General features: G+C 34.6%; 3 protein-coding genes across 3 annotated transcripts in view; 1 reads left to right on the top strand and 2 right to left on the bottom strand.

Moving 5' to 3' along the window:
• LOC102597372 (nuclear poly(A) polymerase 4) overlaps positions 1–14,546 on the bottom strand; it is a 21,585-nt gene extending 7,039 nt beyond the window's left edge. Inside the window, exon 1 of the mRNA XM_015306585.1 lies at positions 14,525–14,546. The gene's annotated coding sequence lies outside the window, so the exon portion shown is untranslated. The remainder of the gene's footprint in view (positions 1–14,524) is intronic.
• Positions 1,209–11,306, top strand: LOC102597696 (ATP-dependent 6-phosphofructokinase 6-like). Its single transcript, XM_006342450.2, has 13 exons — positions 1,209–1,642; positions 3,299–3,345; positions 3,464–3,503; positions 4,645–4,707; positions 4,812–4,949; positions 6,463–6,621; positions 7,086–7,139; positions 7,732–7,800; positions 8,057–8,186; positions 8,559–8,827; positions 9,498–9,546; positions 9,619–9,773; positions 10,727–11,306. The coding sequence occupies exons 1-13, from the start codon at positions 1,541–1,543 to the stop codon at positions 10,907–10,909; spliced, it is 1,458 nt and encodes a 485-aa protein (XP_006342512.1). The 5' UTR covers positions 1,209–1,540; the 3' UTR covers positions 10,910–11,306.
• Positions 11,957–15,675, bottom strand: LOC102598016 (serine/threonine-protein kinase Aurora-2). The gene is made up of 9 exons (XM_006342451.2): positions 15,540–15,675; positions 14,737–14,853; positions 13,819–13,965; positions 13,635–13,730; positions 13,267–13,362; positions 13,073–13,169; positions 12,794–12,911; positions 12,318–12,390; positions 11,957–12,234 (listed from the first exon to the last, which is right to left on the bottom strand). The coding sequence occupies exons 1-9, from the start codon at positions 15,579–15,581 to the stop codon at positions 12,133–12,135; spliced, it is 888 nt and encodes a 295-aa protein (XP_006342513.1). The 5' UTR covers positions 15,582–15,675; the 3' UTR covers positions 11,957–12,132.
• Positions 15,676–18,302: the final 2,627 nt, after the last annotated feature.

Here is an 18,302-nt window from a genome sequence, read left to right on the forward strand (position 1 = left end):
GAAGAGGGGGGGGGGGGGTTGCTTTACTACATTAGAGGTTTCGGTTCGAGTTCTAGGAAAAAAAATCTTGTTGAAAATGATATATTTGTATCATCAGCTTCGATACGAATTCGAAACACTATGATGAAAATCAAAAAAAGAATTAACCATTTTAAATTAGTCAATCAAATACTATACTATCTTTCTCTCTTTCTCTAAAAAAAAATTTGATTAGTTATTTAAATTTTTACTTTATTGATTATGATTCTATTTTCGTCTTGAAATTTTACTAATTCATAATTCAGTTGATTGATTATATATATAGGAGTACCTTTTTAACGAAAGTTTGATTCCCACCTTTTAGTTCTCTTCTCTATTTTTTCTTTGTCTATCTTAATTATTTTTCTTATAATTAAATCGTAAATAATTAAGCATTAAATCTATATAAAATAACAAATAAAGAATATTTTAGTTTAATTCTAATTTTTTTCCTTTTAAAATACTTTTTGTTTTATATATTAGCTCAAAATGTATTCATTATTTCTTTTGTTATATTGCTCTTAGTTTGTTAATTTGAAAACTACATATCTTAATTATGACATATAAAAAAAATTATGATTTATTTTGATGAAAGAGACTCACGGAGAATTAATGATAAGTTAAAGGTATGAAAACAAATTTTGGAGTCTAAAATATTAAGTTTGAGTAGGATCAAGATTTGACTATTTGGAGTGTTAATTCGAAAATATGATATATGAAGCAAGCGTGAATGACACTCAGAGTGTCCTCGGGTCTCTGATCCATGAAACTAGAGAAATCGACGATAATGTCACATATTATATTTGTGCGGCATGAATAAAGTAGAAGCTTGCGTTCAACGTTTTGTGTGACAACAATATACCATCAAAACTAAAGATAAATTTTATCGAGTGAAATTATGAAATAAAATCACATATTTAAATTCTACTTGATTTTCCGTGGCCTAATGAATTTGAATTAGTACAACAATACACATTAATCATTTTGAAGTATCACCCAAACTAAAAAGAAACAACAGCATTTAAGGATTAAAATGTTTAATAAAGAAGAAACTCTTCTTATCTATCATAAAAATAATGAAACATAATCAAACGTCTATAGGAGTATTTTTTTTTATTAATTACATATATAATTATATTTAAAAAATTGAAATGATATGATAAATGCCACCACCAGCCGACCAACTTCCATATCCATATGTTTTCACTCTTTCTGTAAAAAAATATCATTTTTTTCACTTTCCCCTTTGAAAATTCTGATTATTTTTTGCTCCTTTGATTCGTGTGAAAGAACAAATCTCCAATTCACGTGTTGTACTGTCACGCTTGTTTTTGTTATTTACTACAATATTCCAGTTTCTTCTCTCACAAGAACCAAAAAATACAAATCTCTCTTTTCTTGGGTTGACTCAAATTTAACATATATATGTATTTTTTTGTTTTTGTGATTCTGTTTTCAGATACCCTTTTGAATTTCCATTGAGAAAGTTGGAATCTTTTTTGTTTTTATATATTTGGGGAAGATGGGTACTGAGAGTAATTACCAGATGAAGGTGGTGAAAGGAGATTATGGCTATGTTCTTGAAGATGTTCCTCATTTGACTGATTATATCCCTGATCTTCCTGTATTGTTCTTGTATTCTCTCTTTTTTCTCTTAATTTCTGAATGATTTTGAGTATGCATGTGTTTGGATGTTGTATGTGTGAATCTCTAATTGTTTGATTTTGTCATTTTGTAATGTTAATTGATTGGGTTTGTTTAGTTATTGCATCTTGTGTTGTTTGTCCTTCACTTGATCCATAAAAATGTTGAAAGAAATGTGAAAGAAGCTATTTTTACGGGATACCTGCCACCTTCCACCAGCCACATGTACTATGTAACTCTGTCTAGTTAGGACAGATGAGAAAAAATCACATAGTGTTTATGTTGAGGTGTGAGCAAGTTGAGTTGGACACCACCATTATAAAAAAAAAAAAAAAAAGGAGTGAAAGAAGCTCATTGGGCTATGCATCGTGATGTGTAGCAAGCACACCTTATGAGTTAGCTATTGAATGGAGTATATAGTGTTTAAGTGGAGGAGGGTAGAGAGATGGGATTGTTCTCTTTTGAAGCTGGAATAAATGGATTTCTGGTTAAATGTACAATGTCATTTTCTTTCCCTTTTGAAAAACAGTTAAGAATATGTTCTATGTTGTGGTGAACTGAAAACGCACTAATATTGGGAGATCTTTGAAATTTATTGATGACTTCAAATGTCATGTAATTGGGGAGCTGGTTACAGAAGTATGGTATCCATAAAGTACACATGTTCTCTCATGTTTAGTTTCTACTAGTTTTTATGTTTGAAGTTCTTGGAGAAATGATTATTGGGCTTCTGATGAAGTTTTGTCAGAACCTAAGAGATAGAATCAGAAGCCCTTTGTATGAAGAATAGGGGGGGCGTGGGGGGTAGGGGGAGATTTTCTACTCAATTTCTTTGGGACACTTTTGTTATAAAAAGATGCAAGGCAAAACAGGTTTATGAAAATTAAGATATCAGTTTTGTGCTTTGAAGTTTTAAGTAGCCTGCAAAAGGAAGGAGTTCATAGCTATCTCGATGAGGGGACATCCTGACTTATTGGAGGATGATTAATTGTGTGAACTGGCATTTATGTAAAAGATGTTTTTGGGGCGCCTACAATTTGGTGTTCAGCACAGCTGCTAGATGCTATCTAAATCTTTTATTTTGTGTCAGTAAACAAGAGGCATCAAGTGAATATGCATTGCCTTTTGTTGTATTCTAATCAGTTGTTAATGGAGAACCGTTATATGTGTGAACTTTCATTCATTTTACAAAATGTTTTCGTGATGTCTGCAATTTTGTTTTTGAACACAAGTGCTAAGTTCAGGTTTTGTTGGACTGACAAATATTCGTACATCCTTCTGTCCACAAACTAATTTTAAAAAAACCATATCCTTTCCATCACTCTACTTTGTTTTCTTTCCTGTTCTCAATTCAATCACATGGTTGGAGAAGCTCAGTCCATCTGTATTTTGTTTTTGGAAAGGAACCAGTTTGTCATCACTTTAAATATCGTGGATGCTGGCATGTGACCTACTATCCTAGTTCCTCTTGTTCTTACCCCCCACCCCCTCCCCTTTTTTAAGTGTTTCAAATAAATGGTTCAATATTGGCTCTTATAGGTATTATCTTTTCTGTACTGCCAACCTTTATGTCTCTTGTGCTGGATGCTTATATTTACTAACTGAACTTCTTTTACATCTTGTTGCTTGACGGCAGACTTATGACAATCCATTGCGGTCCAATCCTGCATATTCAGTTGTGAAGTGAGTCGATCACCAAAAATTCTTTTGTTATGCTTCAAGCTGATGTCGCTGTTACTTTACAGTTAATTATATATGCATTTCATCCATAACAAGTTATGAACTTTCATTGTGGTTTCAGGCAGTACTTTGTTGACATGGATGATACTGTCCCCCAAAAGGTGAGTCCTGCTTCTTAACTTGTTCCATGGGTCTAAAATTGTCTGCAAAGAAGAAATGTTATACCCATGTTTGTTCCAATGTTCGATGAAACACTAAGAAAAATTACATTGACTACATAGAATCTTGAGAAAGCTGGCCTTAGGATTCTCTATTTTGCTACCTTGGGAGTGCAGGTGATTCAAAGAATGTACTAATAGGAATAACTTGAAAGCTAGAGTAGAGGACCATTACACTTCGATCTAGGTTTTGGAAAAATTGAGATCCCATATTTTGTTGAATTTGACATATCTAATGGTTCTGCATAACATATGAACACTTTGTTATTCCACCCTTGCCACAAATTTCATCTCAGGAAACAGAGTCTAAGCACTGAAATGGAATGCTTAAAGGATAAACAAAATCAAGGAATATGTCAAAAATTTGAGAATGTACTCCATTATATAGCTGAAAGGTACAAAAATGAACATGCTGATATGATTAAGAATAGGTGTCTATTAAATCTGTTTTTTATGTGTGAAAGGAGTATTATGGTAAATAGGGAGCAACACATGGAATTCCTAGAAGAGATAAGAGATCTGTAGTTTCATGTTAGTGATAGATGCTGATCTTTTGTAATATGTACCATCTTAGTACCTTTATTATTTAAATCTTAACGTATTAAAATAAGAACATGCTCTGACTCTTCAGAATGTCCGGTCAATCATTCCACTGGCATCTCGCTGTCCTTGTTTGACTGCCGCTTGGGGATGTACTTGTAGATAGGTTAGTCTTAGTGGATTGTTGACTCCACTTGTTATCTCCTTCTACGGCATGCTATTGTCGTCTCCATATTCCACATGTCACTTAGTCATCTCTACCTCGCTGCGGGTCAGCACCCCTGAAAAAAACGGTTTCATATGATCTCTACTTATAGATAGACCAACCTAAAAGCAGTACTTTGCACTCCTTTTCATTTCTTTACTCTTTTCAGTAGTTTCCAAGATGATATAGCAGTGAAGAAGCATGAAATTCTCTTTCATGGAATGAGCCCTTCATAATCTTTATATTCTTATGCTAGCTTGTCTCTCCATCTAGGTACCAGGAAACTTGTATCCCCCCCCCCCTCCCCCTCATTGAAGTAATGTTTAAGTCTCTTTCCAGGTTGTTGTTCACAAGGACAGTCCCAGAGGGGTGCATTTCCGGCGTGCTGGTCCACGTCAGAAGGTATGTATACTATGTACTTTCCTCTGGAAAGGGCAATTCTCCTTTTTTTTCATCAATCAGTAAAAGTATGAACTCACTGAGAAGCGTGCTTCTTTGTTGCTCAGGTGTATTTCAGTTCGGATGATGTTCGTGCTTGTATTGTAACTTGTGGTGGTTTGTGCCCTGGGCTAAACACAGTGATCAGAGAGATTGTACATAGCCTCGATTATATGTATGGAGTCAACAAAGTCTTTGGTATCGATGTAAGTTGTTTGAACTTCAACTTTTATGCTTGTTTAGGCATTCTGCCTCATATGGGAAGTGATTGATGCATCCACAGTTAGTAGCAAGGGGGTGCGGGTGCAGTCGCTATTAGTTTGTATTTGATTCCATATTGATGAACAATGGATTCTGGTACAGTCATGTGCCTATAGCACCACTTCTCTAAGTGAAGACTTGCAACATGCAGAGTCTCTCCCCCCCCAAGGTGATTTGCATCATGTGCTCAAAGAACTTGACCATTTCCTTAGTCAATATTAGAGCAATTTGTAAGACTCAAACTATTAGATCAGTACTTCACTATTAAGCCTGTGGTACACAGAGCCATTCATGGATTCCCTTATTGAAAAAGAATGAAGGTGAATTATGATGGCTGTATCAAAACATTGAGATATAATGCTTCTGTATTCATGTTGAATCCACTAACCGTAGAATCCAAAGCAGTGTTATCAAAGGCGAAAAGTGCAAAAAAGCTCTAAGGTCCGTGGGGGCTTTAAGCGCAAAGCGCAAATAAAGTGTGGGCTTTAATGATAAAAGGCGCAAAGGGAGAAAAGAATACAAATATATATGTTTAGTCCAAGTCTAATAATTATAAACATGAATGACAAATATATGACCAAAGAAATTGAATTTTTTTTATGATAAAGTGAAATATCAATTATTTAGTTTCACTTCTTCATAAGAGGCTCATTGGCAAGGAAACGTTGGACTTAGAACCTTGATGACAACACTGAAGCGCACATAAAGCGAAGCGAAGCGCTCAACACGTTTTGAGCCTCGCTTTAGGGCTTAAGCACGCTTAAAGCGCGCCTTTGATAACACTGATCCAAAGGAATCAGAGGCCAATTCTGGAGTTCGCGTTCAATTCATGGTCAAATCTTCTATCTAGGAAATGATAATCTAGCGCAATCGGTTGCTAGTTCTGGAGTTAGAAAAAAAAATCAGAAGACATCTTCTATCCATCTTATCACAGTTATGGATAAAAAAGGAAGCACTGCTTTGTGGGAAGTGTAATAAGACAACGTAAGTGAGGTAGATAGAAAGATGAACTTTTGAGTGATATAAAGTTGTAATCCTTGTTAAGTTTCTATAGCATCAGTCTGCTTCAATTCTGAATAGAATACCTATAAGGAGGTGGGGGTGAGATGGAGGACTCTGGTGATAATTTCGATAAAAAAGATCTTGAATCTTAATTGATTCATAGACAATGCTTAAAGAAACTTAAGACATAATTCAATTTGCTTAGACCTTGGGTCTAACTCAACCTCCAAGTTAGCATCTAGTACAAGGACGCCAATTTGCTTTGTGTGGCAAGTTTAGATAGTAAAGCAGATTCTTGTTACTGTTTTGTTTTTGAACCATTTTTGGCTATTAAATATAAATGTTTGACAATTGGAGATTGATATGGCCTCTTTTATTCTGTTTTCACATCTTCCTCTTGGAAAAGTTTTCTATTGCACTTGATTGGCAGCTGATACTGTAATTCTTTTTCAAAAGGGAGGCTACAGGGGTTTCTATTCCAAGAATATCATCAATTTGACACCAAAGACTGTTAATGACATTCATAAACGTGGTGGTACAATTCTTGGATCATCACGAGGAGGCCATGATACCACAAAGATTGTTGACAGCATACAGGACCGTGAAATTAATCAGGTATCTCTAGTGTGAGATTGTCCATAAACAAGTTTTCTTTGAGATAAGTTGTCCATCCATAAATAGGTGTCGGAACTGGCAGAATACTTTTCCGCTTTCATCCCTCACCATTCAAGCTATGATATTCTCAACCTTTTGCAAAAGCTGCTTATTAATGAAGAAGGAACTATACTGGTCATGAAAATCTTCTTTGGGGGTAAAGAAAGTTGGGCTTCTGTTAGCATGCTTGTTGTATTCATGCAAAAGACTTTATCTGGAAAAGAAGCTAGAGGGAGAAAAGGGGTTTAGGAATAGAATTTTAGCTTTGTCACAAACAATATGATCTTTAGGGATGAACTTGCTGTTTATACCAGAAGTCAGTGTCCTCCGAGGCAAATCTTCTATCTCGCTGCAAAATGTCTTGAGTGTGGTTTTGTCACTTAATAAATTTCCACTGGCTATAACTTGTGTTTTTTACTGGTAAGGTATATATAATCGGTGGTGATGGAACTCAGAAAGGAGCAGCTGTAATATATGAGGTATGTTATTTCCTGGAAATTCCAGCTTCAAGATTTTAAAGATGCCAGCTCAAATAGTTTCATTTTGAGGGCAACAAGGTGCTCATGGATTGTATTGTCTTGCTGAGCTTTTTAGCACTCTGCTCAGAGTTTTGAAAACCAATTCTTTTATTAGGTCGTTGAGGTGATATAATCACTTAACAGTCTCTTGAATTATGCTGTCTGTGACAGTCTGTATTACATGTTTACATCATCTTAATCCTCCTTTAGCATATATCAGTTAAACTCGTGGATAGTATATATACCTATTTATTGTACTAAGTCTGTCTGACTTTAATGGCTTTTGCATATCGAACTAATAGTTTCCCGGGGTTTGCTATTCTCTTGAAATTCTCATGTGGTTTTAGTATGATTTTTAAATATCACGATGCAAGGTGCTTTTTGATAATTTTTTGCCAATATTACGAAGCAGCCATTTTATATGCTTTACCTTTTGCATCTGATTTTGGCTGATGATATAGTCCTTGTTTTGGGTATTCTCAGTACTTTGGTTGGTGAAAGAGTACTTATCCTCTGGCAAGCTTATAAGAACAATCCTACTGCCATTTTGCAGGAAATCAGGCGGCGTGGTCTCAAAGTAATTGTTGCTGGGATCCCAAAGACAATTGATAATGATATCCCTGTAATTCTCTTCTCTTCAGTACCACTTGATTTTTTCTTTTTTGTTTCCGTTCTATAAACAGTTTAAATAATCTCAGGAAGTACAGTTTGATGTTTCTTGCAAATGAGAAACATAAATGTATTCCGCAGCACATTACTTGTTATGATGTCTTCAAAAGCCTCAACTTGGGACTACCATCTCTTATTTGATCGAGCCAAATTGAGCTCTTCATTTTTGGCTGCTGATCTGTGAAAATAAAACTTTTATCTGTTTTCAGGTTATCGACAAGTCATTTGGTTTTGATACTGCTGTAGAGGAGGCTCAACGTGCCATAAATGCAGCTCATGTTGAAGCTGAAAGTGCTGAAAATGGTATTGGTGTGGTGAAGCTAATGGGACGCTATAGTGGTATTGTGCACCTTGACCTTGAAATCTTATTAACCCATAGCCAATAGGCTAGTTATGACAAGTTTTTTCCAAGTTCTCATGAGTCATGGAGAGCATTTGTTGTCCATCTCTGCTGCATAACATCTCTTGCACAGTGTCGGTTAATCTTGCTCTTAAAAAATTATTGCTTCTGAGTTAGTAGATGCAAACTAGATAATGGTAATAAACAATAAGGTCTGCTTATCTAAGCTCTAGGATAATCATTTTGATGTGGAGAATAGCTTATAATATTTGCAGTGATCTCAGTAACAATGCCCTGTAAAGTTATTTTTCCAATGCTTATCTTATTAAAATTTTCCTGGCTTAGTTCAAATTTCTGGAATTTTTTTGCAGGATTCATCGCAATGTATGCCACTTTGGCGAGCAGAGATGTTGATCTCTGTTTAATTCCAGAGTCACCCTTTTATCTTGAAGGAGATGGTGGACTCTTTGAATACATTGAAAAAAGGCTCAAAGAAAATGGGCACATGGTTATTGTGATAGCCGAAGGAGCAGGGCAAGAACTTCTTGCAGAAGAGAATGCGCATGCCAAAAACGAACAAGATGCTTCGGGGAACAAGCTTCTCCAGGATGTTGGTTTGTGGATTTCCCAAAAAATCAGGGTAATGGTTGTAACTTTTGGAGTTCTCCTTTAAAAATATTGTTAAACAAAGAAATATCTCTCTGTTCGTCTGTCTGTAAGTGTGTTTGTCTCCACTTCAGCGTACAGATCAGTGTCAAATTAAATCCTATTAATGAAGGAGTACCCTATTACTAGAAAGATGGGAAGTATCCATTTAAGAAGGATTTAATCAAGATGAAAGAACTTGTACCACATTATTACTCTTACCAAATAATAACTGCAACATCACTAATAGGCATATGCCTCTAATGAAGACATTGTTATGGTAAGAAAATAGCTAACGCATTATGTGCTATGTTTATATATTTAATTGTGTTGCTGTTATCTACTTATCTATCAAAACTGACTTATGTGTTCGTGTAAATGATGTTAAGTGGCGGTAACTACAAATATTTGTTGAACGTTCTGCTTTATGGTATTACAAAGATGAAAATTTTTCTAACTTCATGGTGCAAAGCACCCTTGATGAGCAATCTGCTGAAGTCTTACATTTCCCAATGTCAGTATTAAGACATTACCTCTGGCTAAAACTGTCAACATGGTGTGTAGTTATTCTTAAAGAGTCCACAGAAATGTCATGGTTGAGTTGAGTTAGAGAGGAACTATTTTGTCTTGTATTCTGTTATACTCACCACTTTGTTTTCTTGTAGGATCATTTTGCTACAAAAACTAAGATGCCCATTACTCTTAAGTATATAGGTAAGAAATTTCAACCATCTTAATTAGTGGATTTGTTGCAAAATATATCAAGCTAATTGCTTTTTTTTTCAGATCCGACTTACATGATTCGTGCTGTTCCAAGTAATGCCTCTGATAATGTATATTGCACTCTTCTTGCTCAAAGTTGTGTTCATGGAGCAATGGCAGGCTACACAGGTTTCACCTCAGGACTTGTCAATGGTCGCCAGACTTATATACCATTCAATGTAAGTAGTTATGCATTGACTGGTCTTTTCGATGGAAGTGATCTTGAGAATTTCCATACCTGTACCTCTCAATGTCAAGGTTTTGGACATCTTTTATGAGTACTTTTTTCCGTTATTAAGTAAATAGCTTAACATGACAAAAATAGTATTACTGTAGTTGAGATCCACAGGCCATTCACCCTTGAGACAGTCTCGGCCTTACACATTCCCTTCAAAAGCTCCAGAGTTTGGGCAAAAGTAATTGTTATCATACGATATTCGTTACTAATACACATCCCATATTAACTTGCCCATTCAACATCCTCTTTTTGCATGAGGAAAAGTACCCAGGCAGAAGACACATGAGAATGGGTAAAAGACAAAAATGTCAACGGTTTTTCATATCATTGGACTGCCTCGAGACAATTAGGAATTGCCTCTTCTCTAAGCACATCTGCACATGTGAAGGCACACCTCACGAGTTACAAGTGTCTTTTAGAACATCGTGCTGGCATTTTATGCACTTTTCTTTATCAGGTTCTGGTTAGGAACTCTCATTTTAGGTCAGGGTGCAACTGTTTCTTAAATTCTTTCATTCTTCTACTTTATGATCAGTTCTTCTGTCATATCCATCTGGACTCATTGCTTAGTTTTTCTCAAGCTTTCCTCATTCGACATGTTAACCCAGTCACTGAATAATTTTGTTCTATTGTTGATAAAAGATGCATTTTTATGGTGTTAAATAAGAGCATCTCCACAGTGAAAATCAAAGCTATCATTGCCATGGTTTACACCACAGTTACAAGTCCAAGCATATTCTATTTAACACCTCCTTTCATCACCAACACTATTAAGCTTTTCCAGGCTTCAAAAAGCACATTTGACTTGCTATGAAGGTTTAAAGCCATTGAATTCTGAACTCCGTGGAAGCACAATCATATATGTTTAAGTTTAACCAACATTTTTGTTTGCAGCGTATTACCGAGAAACAAAATATGGTGGTTATAACTGACAGGATGTGGGCACGTCTTCTTTCGTCAACCAATCAGCCAAGCTTCTTGCGCGTGAAAGACATTGAAGAGATTAAAAAGGAGGAGCAGCCGCAAACTCAACTGTTGGATGGGGATTACAATGTACATGAGAACTCAGGTCACTGATACAGTAATTACGAACTTGGCGTGACACACTGAAGTAACTCTGTTGTAATCATTTGCCTGTGCAGTGGTTCTCTTGTTGTCTTTGAAGCTTTTGCTGCTTACCATTGTGCCTTATAAAAACAGTCCTAGGAACTTATTTGTTGAAGGTTTTGGGATCTTCTGCATCAGATGTTGGCAGTAGTAACAGATATATTTCTGCCTAATTCATCTAGAGTCCTAATTTCTTGAAGTGAAATTAGACATCTTTTTATAAAATATTTTGTAATAAATTTAAATAGTGAGAACATTTGCTATGCACATAAATGATGAACTCTGTGTGGCTGGATGGTCTTTTGAGATCTAAAATAGTCCAAGATTTTGGCAGAAATCAGAAGTAGAGGCAGACTTTTTTAACCAATTGTCCCTTTTGGGGACATGAGTGGGACATCCTAATCTTTCTTTGAGTTACACCCACCTAGACTAGACTCACCTAAGCGGTGACGACAACAACATATTAGTCTGGAGAGGATGGTATGTACACAAATTTTATTCTTATCTTGTGAAGACACATGTCCAAAAGTTCTTATCTTGTGAAGACACATGTTACTTTTGGACGATCCTCGGCTCAAGTAAAACAATATAAACCAGGAAAATAGAGCTTCTTATTGGTAAATAACTTTTTTTTCCCTTTCAATCTCTCTTGACAATACAAAGCAGGAAAAAAGAACTCCCTTATTGGGACATAAATAACTTTTTCCCCTTCAATTTCTCTTGTAATGATCCTTTCAAGCAAATTAAAAATGTTGAGGAAATGTCTTAGTCTAAAATTTTAAGGTATTGCAAATATTAGATGAATGTTCAATGTGTTGTTTGTAAGGATTATCAAGATCTACCTCTGAAGAATTGACATGTTCTCCAAGTATAACTGCATAAAGATATGGCTGGTTAACCAACATGATCATCCAAACGAAGTGTCGAGTTGCCAGTTAAAACCAAGTTAACTTTAATATAGAAAGATACAGAGACACCTGGGAAAGAATGGTAAAATGACTTACTAGCTACATAATAAACAGTTGGAAAAGTAATTCTTCTCATTTTCAAGCAACACAGGTTTTTCATTACAGCTCGTAAAGTAATTCATCTCATTTTACATGACAATGATTTATCCTCTCTGAGATATCGAAGGCTTCTTGAAAAAATTAAAAGAATGTAGTATGATTGGAACTTGCAAGAAGATGTATCCATTAACCCCTATAAACACCAGAAGGATCTGCATTCTGCACAATCCAAGGATGCTCAAGTAACTTCTTCAAGGGCAAACGTTGCGAAGAATCCTTGACTAGCATCTGCTATGCCACATAATATTAGTCTAGCTGAAACATAAGTATAGTAGTTATCTGAAAAGTAGCTGAATAATTTTGAAACTAACCTGAGTAATAAGATCCTTTGCAGCTGATGAGACTACCGGTCTGGAAGGAAATTTTAGATCCACTTGTATAATCCTGTGTAACGTCATAACAAACCACGACAATTAATGGCATTTGGACATGATTTGGTTGAGATTTTGAGAAAATGTAATATTTGAAGTTACGTTGAAGAAGAGAATTTGAAAGCTAAAGTAGTGTGTTTAAGACATGAATTGAAGTTTACTGAGTAAAAACTTGAAAAACTCCAAGAACATGTTTTTCAAACTTCAAATTCTATATCAAGTTTGAGTTGAAATAATCTCCTTCAAATAATATCCAAATCTTATTCATGGTCAAACGACTCCTCAAGGTTCATTTATTGTTTCTTTTAGGACTGCTTGTTCTGCTAGCTAAATCAAAAACTCTTTTACTTTTTCAGTTTCACATTCCTCATAAAAAGCAAAACTCTCAATAGTTTCCATTTGTAGAGAAAGTTTACCTTCTATATGTGTCCGAGTGTTCCTTTGCTTCAAATGGAGGCACCCCATATAGGAATTCATAGCAGAGAATACCAAGGCTCCAAATGTCCACATTTGCATCATGCTCCACACTTTCCACTGCAATATTCAGCAATCAACCATCACACTCATGTAATTCAGTTAGGCTTGCTTTTAACAAAATCAAGCAGGCCATGTGAAAAGCACAGATGAACTTGGAGAAAAGATTATTTGCTTCGGGCCATGAGAACATTAATTTACATCAAGTACAACGTGCGTACCCATCTCAGGTGGCAAATAGTCTAGAGTGCCACACATAGTGCGTCTGCGATTGAAGGTGTGTACCGACCAACCAAAGTCTGCAATTTTAAGTTCACCCTAATAGTAGAAAACCATGAAAAATACAGTTAACAACTCTGCCCCATTTTACAGCAGCAAGCAAAGCATAAACTCCAATAAAATGCAAAATAAGTACCTGTGCACCAACCAAAAGGTTCTCTGGCTTAATATCTCTATGTATCACATGCTTCCCGTGACAGTATATGAGGGCTCGCGCCAATGATGCAACATACTGAACACCACACCCATGACAAAAAAAATACATAAAACTTTTGTATCAATTTAATAACGATAGGTAAACTAGAGAGCATATTAAAATGACATAACGTGTTACGGACTCAATGCTACCTAAATATGTGACAAAAAGAAAAAAAAGAGAAAATAAACACCCAACTAACGCGAATGCTCCTTCATCCCTTAATCTACAAAGCAAATGATTAACAGGGAGTCCCAAGGTTTCACGGTAATGTGAAGGCAAAGTCTAACAGTGTGATAAGAACTCACAGTTGCAGCACGCCTTTCACTAAAATATTTGCATTTTTGCAGCTCCTTATAGAGTTCACCCTTGGCAGCATATTCCAGAATCAAATAAACCCGTTTCTGCAATAATAATGAGATAATCAGTCTCTTATAATTCTTCTCAGGCCACAAATCGAACAAGTAAGGCATTAAGATTGTAGAAATCTACCTGATCATAAAAGTAACCATACAGTCTCAGGATATTTGGATGCCGAAGGTGGCTTTGTATTTCTACCTCACGACGAAGCTGATGCTCAACTTGGGACTGTTTCAGTTGGTTCTTGAAAAGCACTTTTAGTGCAACAATATGATTGCTCTGTTTACATGAAACAACTAAGATTATAATAGGCGTTATTGTTTGTAGCATGAATTGTATATTTAGATAAACAAAGAAGAATAACAGGAGGATAGGTATATAGATTAGGGAAGGATTTTATCAATGGGCTAAGAACTTTCTAAAATCTGAATAGTTCAACACAATCTAAGCTGACATACAAATAAGCACAATACATTTCTTTTTTCCTTTATACTTCAAAAACACCACCGGAAACAGCCTCTCTACCTCCACGAGGTAGTGGTAAGGTCTGCGTACACTTTACCCTCCCAGACCCCACTTTGTGGGATTTCACTGGGTATGTTGTTGTTTGTTTTGTTTTATACTTCAAAAACACCACCGGAAACAGCCTCTCTACCTCCACGAGGCAGTGGTAAGGTCTGCGTACACTTTACCCTCCCCCAGACCCCCACTTTCGTGGGATTTCACTGGGTATGTTGTTGTTTGTTTTGTTTTATACTTCAAAACACCACCGGAAACAGCCTCTCTACCTCCACGAGGCAGTGGTAAGGTCTGCGTACACATTACCCTCCCCAGACCCCACTTTGTGGGATTTCACTGGGTATGTTGTTGTTTGTTTTGTTTTATACTTCAAAAACATTGATTTCCATGAAGGATGAAAATAAGGATCAGATGCCCAACAATTTCCCATTAAACAATGTTACAGAACTCAGAAGATGAATAGTATTCCAAATTACCAAACCAGTGAAGCATATGTAGTTGATTAATTAAAATTAATAATTATCCACTAACCCTTTTCTCCCTAGCTAAATATACATGACCAAATTTTCCTCTTCCAAGAGGCTTTCCAATGTCAAAATCATTGAGAGTCCATCTCTTTTGGTCCACCGCCGCACCATCAGAGGAATCCTGCAAAAAATAAAATCCTAATCAACCAAGTATACAAAAGGGAAAATTTATGCAAAAAAAGTTAAAAGAACATACATTTCTATCTTTTAAACCTTAATGCATAAATCAACATGGATTATGGTGGAGTGGTAAATATTGTATTATTCTTAACGAAAGGTCTCGGGTAAGGTCAATGTACACTCTACCCTCCCCCGACTCCACTTGTGGGATTTCACTACGTATGTTGTTATTATTGTTGTTGTAAACTTAAAGCATAGAAAATCTTAGAATTTCATAACCATGATAACTGTCCAGGAAAATGAAAAACAAAGCTTAGCAAAGTCAACCAGTCCATTTAGTTTATTTGTTCTACAACATGCCAAAATTTTCCATGAGAAAATCCTACTCCACTGCCCTAAATCCTTTTACAGTGCTCAGTTAACTAGCGATCCACCCCAAAATAGCCACATTTCTGTTTAAAATACCTATCAATTAAATTCAAAATCGAGAAAAAAGAACTCTTTACAACAAATGGTATTCAACAAAATCGTCAGAAATTCAAGCGCATAGCAACATTTAAATATGACAAATAGAGAACGCATATAACTCAGTAAGTTAAAATTCCTAAAAACCCTAACTCACGAAAAAACAAAAATTGACATTGTTGCTCTTCTATTCATCTAATAATGGTCAGAAAAAATTGTTACCTTCGGCTGTTGCTGTGGCTGAGTCTCCGGTGCAATCGCCATATCCCTCTTTTGCCTGTATACGATGCCCTAAAATATAGAGGGAGAAAGAAGAGAGAGAAATGGGTGAAGGAGGAGCAATTTGGGACTCGTTAAAAAAATGTCTAAGTTTTTTTAATAGAAGGAGATCTCTCCTTTGCAACGGTCATATTTTGTTTGTGCAAACATGACATGTGCCATGTGGGCCAAATGCCATGAAGAGGATTTTTTTTATTTTTTCTTATTGAGGGGGTCCATTATAGGTTTTTCGGGTGAATCGACGAAATACTTCGGGGAGTTAGAAATAAGTATTGATTTTGGAGAGTTTTTAATAGGACAACCTTTTGAAATAGGGCTGTTCAAAATTGAATCTAAATCGATAATCTGAATCAATTTTTTTTTTATTGGTTTATCAGTACTGGGTTATTGGTTTAGCGGTTTTGATAACGGTTTTGATTTTTGTTATCGGGTTATCGGTTCTTAATGGTTTGAGGTTTTTCTTAATGGGGTTAACTGATAACCCGATAGTAAATTAAATAATTATATTTATACTATTTTGTATATAAAGTCCTTGACTTAGAGTTTGATTTCCTACTTTTTTGGTTTGTCTCAAACACTTGGTTATTCTACAATGTAAAAGTGTTTGCTTTTGAGCAAGATGTAACTTGTGAACTCATGTGCATGGTTCATTTGGTGCTGAATTCATGGGAAGGCAAGAAAGAATTAGGCGAATCTAACATATATTTGATAACCAACTTTAAGTTAGATATTTTTGAAGAAAGGAGCTTTTTTTTACGAGGTGTAATGGGACTACGAAGTCTCTAGACCTTTAATTAGAAGTAATGAAAAGAATTACTTCTAACGAAGATGGATTCATAACCTTTGTTTAAGCAATTTATGTATCCATAATGATTTGATTGACCAAGGAAGCAAAACATATCAATATCGTTTTGCAATACATTTCAACACTATCTCGATCTTGAATTATAAAAGTGTTGTAGATGTTTGACATATTATATTGCTGGGGAGAAGGCTATATCTAGTAACATTCTGACGATTTGAACGACATCACAAACTAGAAAAAGTTTGTGGAAAGATCAATAAAATAATTTATTCTTCTGATATTTAAGAATTCTTTTAAGTAATTTTAAATATGATTCTTTTGAACCATTAAAAACGAAAAAACTCTAATAAGAAATGTTTTTTCTCTTTTTATTGCATTTAAAAGGATCATGGACATGTATACATTTGTTAAGGCGGTGGCGGATCCAGGATTTTAAGGTTGTGGGTGTTCTCACCTTAATAGTGATGGAGTCAATTTGTTCACTAAGTGAGTTCAAAATATAAAAGTTACATAAATAAATACACAAGAAGTCAAAGAGTATTCAACATCTACTATATATACATAAAATATAATTTTAAGTATATATAAATAGTGTATTTTTCGCGGAAGAGGATTCAAATGAACCCCATTGGATCTACCTAGACATGCCCTTACATAAAAATATATATAAGTGCACAAATTTAACACGTGTCATAAAAATGTGATCATATTTGAAATCAATAAGAACAACTACTCACTTTGTTCATTTTCACTTGTCATAGTCTCCCTTTTCTAGAGTCAAACAATATCAATTCTGAACAATATTATAAGATTTATTTTTTATTATATTGATATAAGAAAAATTACAACTTATAGAATTTCTAGTATAGTTTTTGACATAAAATTTTAATTTTTGAAATATTGAATTATTTTAATCTAATTTAGCTTTGAAAATTATGAATTAACTCTTGTAAAGTGAAACATGACAATTATTTAGGAATGAAGGGAGTAGTATTTATTATCTTAAATAATTAAGAAAGGAAAACATTTATTTGTATATCTTCTTTTTTAGGAAAAGTAGTAAAAGGGCTTCTATAAATAAAAAAGAATATAGTGGGTTTCAAAAATTAAAAAGAATACATGCTGAGGGTCAGATTCAAACCCGGGACCAGTAGCACAAAACAATCTTAAGCACCCACTATGAACCATTGAACCAACAAACTATTTATTCATTGGGTACTCTACGTTTAATATATATCAATACTTCTTAATTTCTACATAGATATATATATATAATTCGATACTAGGTTAATGGGTGCTCGAGCACTCGAAGAACACCATGTTGATCCGCCCCGTGTTAAGGTAAGAAAGACAAGGCAAAGTTTTTTAGTCATGCTAACTTATTGTTCGTAGTTATACTAAATCACTCTAATTGTATGGACTAAGTCGATGATAATAAATTAAAGGTTAATAGAAATAATGTTTAGTTTTCTCACACTAACTATAAAGGAGGAATCATATTCCTTCGCATAGCCTATGAGAGGAAAAATAAGAAAAATAAAATAAACTATACGTACCCTACAACAAACAAAATGAATTATATAACAATATAAATTTGATAGTCATAAAGCAATAATCATCACAAACATATATTGAAAAATACATACAATACAATATACATGCAATCCCAATAAATTATTAATTTTGAAATAAATACTAAGTATTCTCATTTACTTGTATTTTAGATAATTTCACTCTGTCAACGATTATATTAGCATATAGTAATAGTATTAGATAAATTCAAATGCCTAATATCAGTAAAAAATAATTAAATTGATTAATTGAACCGTAAATACTCAAATAAACTTTTATTAGTGCAAAATTTAATTTTTTTTTTTATATATATATATATATATATATAT

This window comes from Solanum tuberosum, unplaced genomic scaffold (genome assembly GCF_000226075.1).
Source record: "Solanum tuberosum cultivar DM 1-3 516 R44 unplaced genomic scaffold, SolTub_3.0 scf00034, whole genome shotgun sequence".
Lineage (NCBI taxonomy): Eukaryota > Viridiplantae > Streptophyta > Magnoliopsida > Solanales > Solanaceae > Solanum > Solanum tuberosum.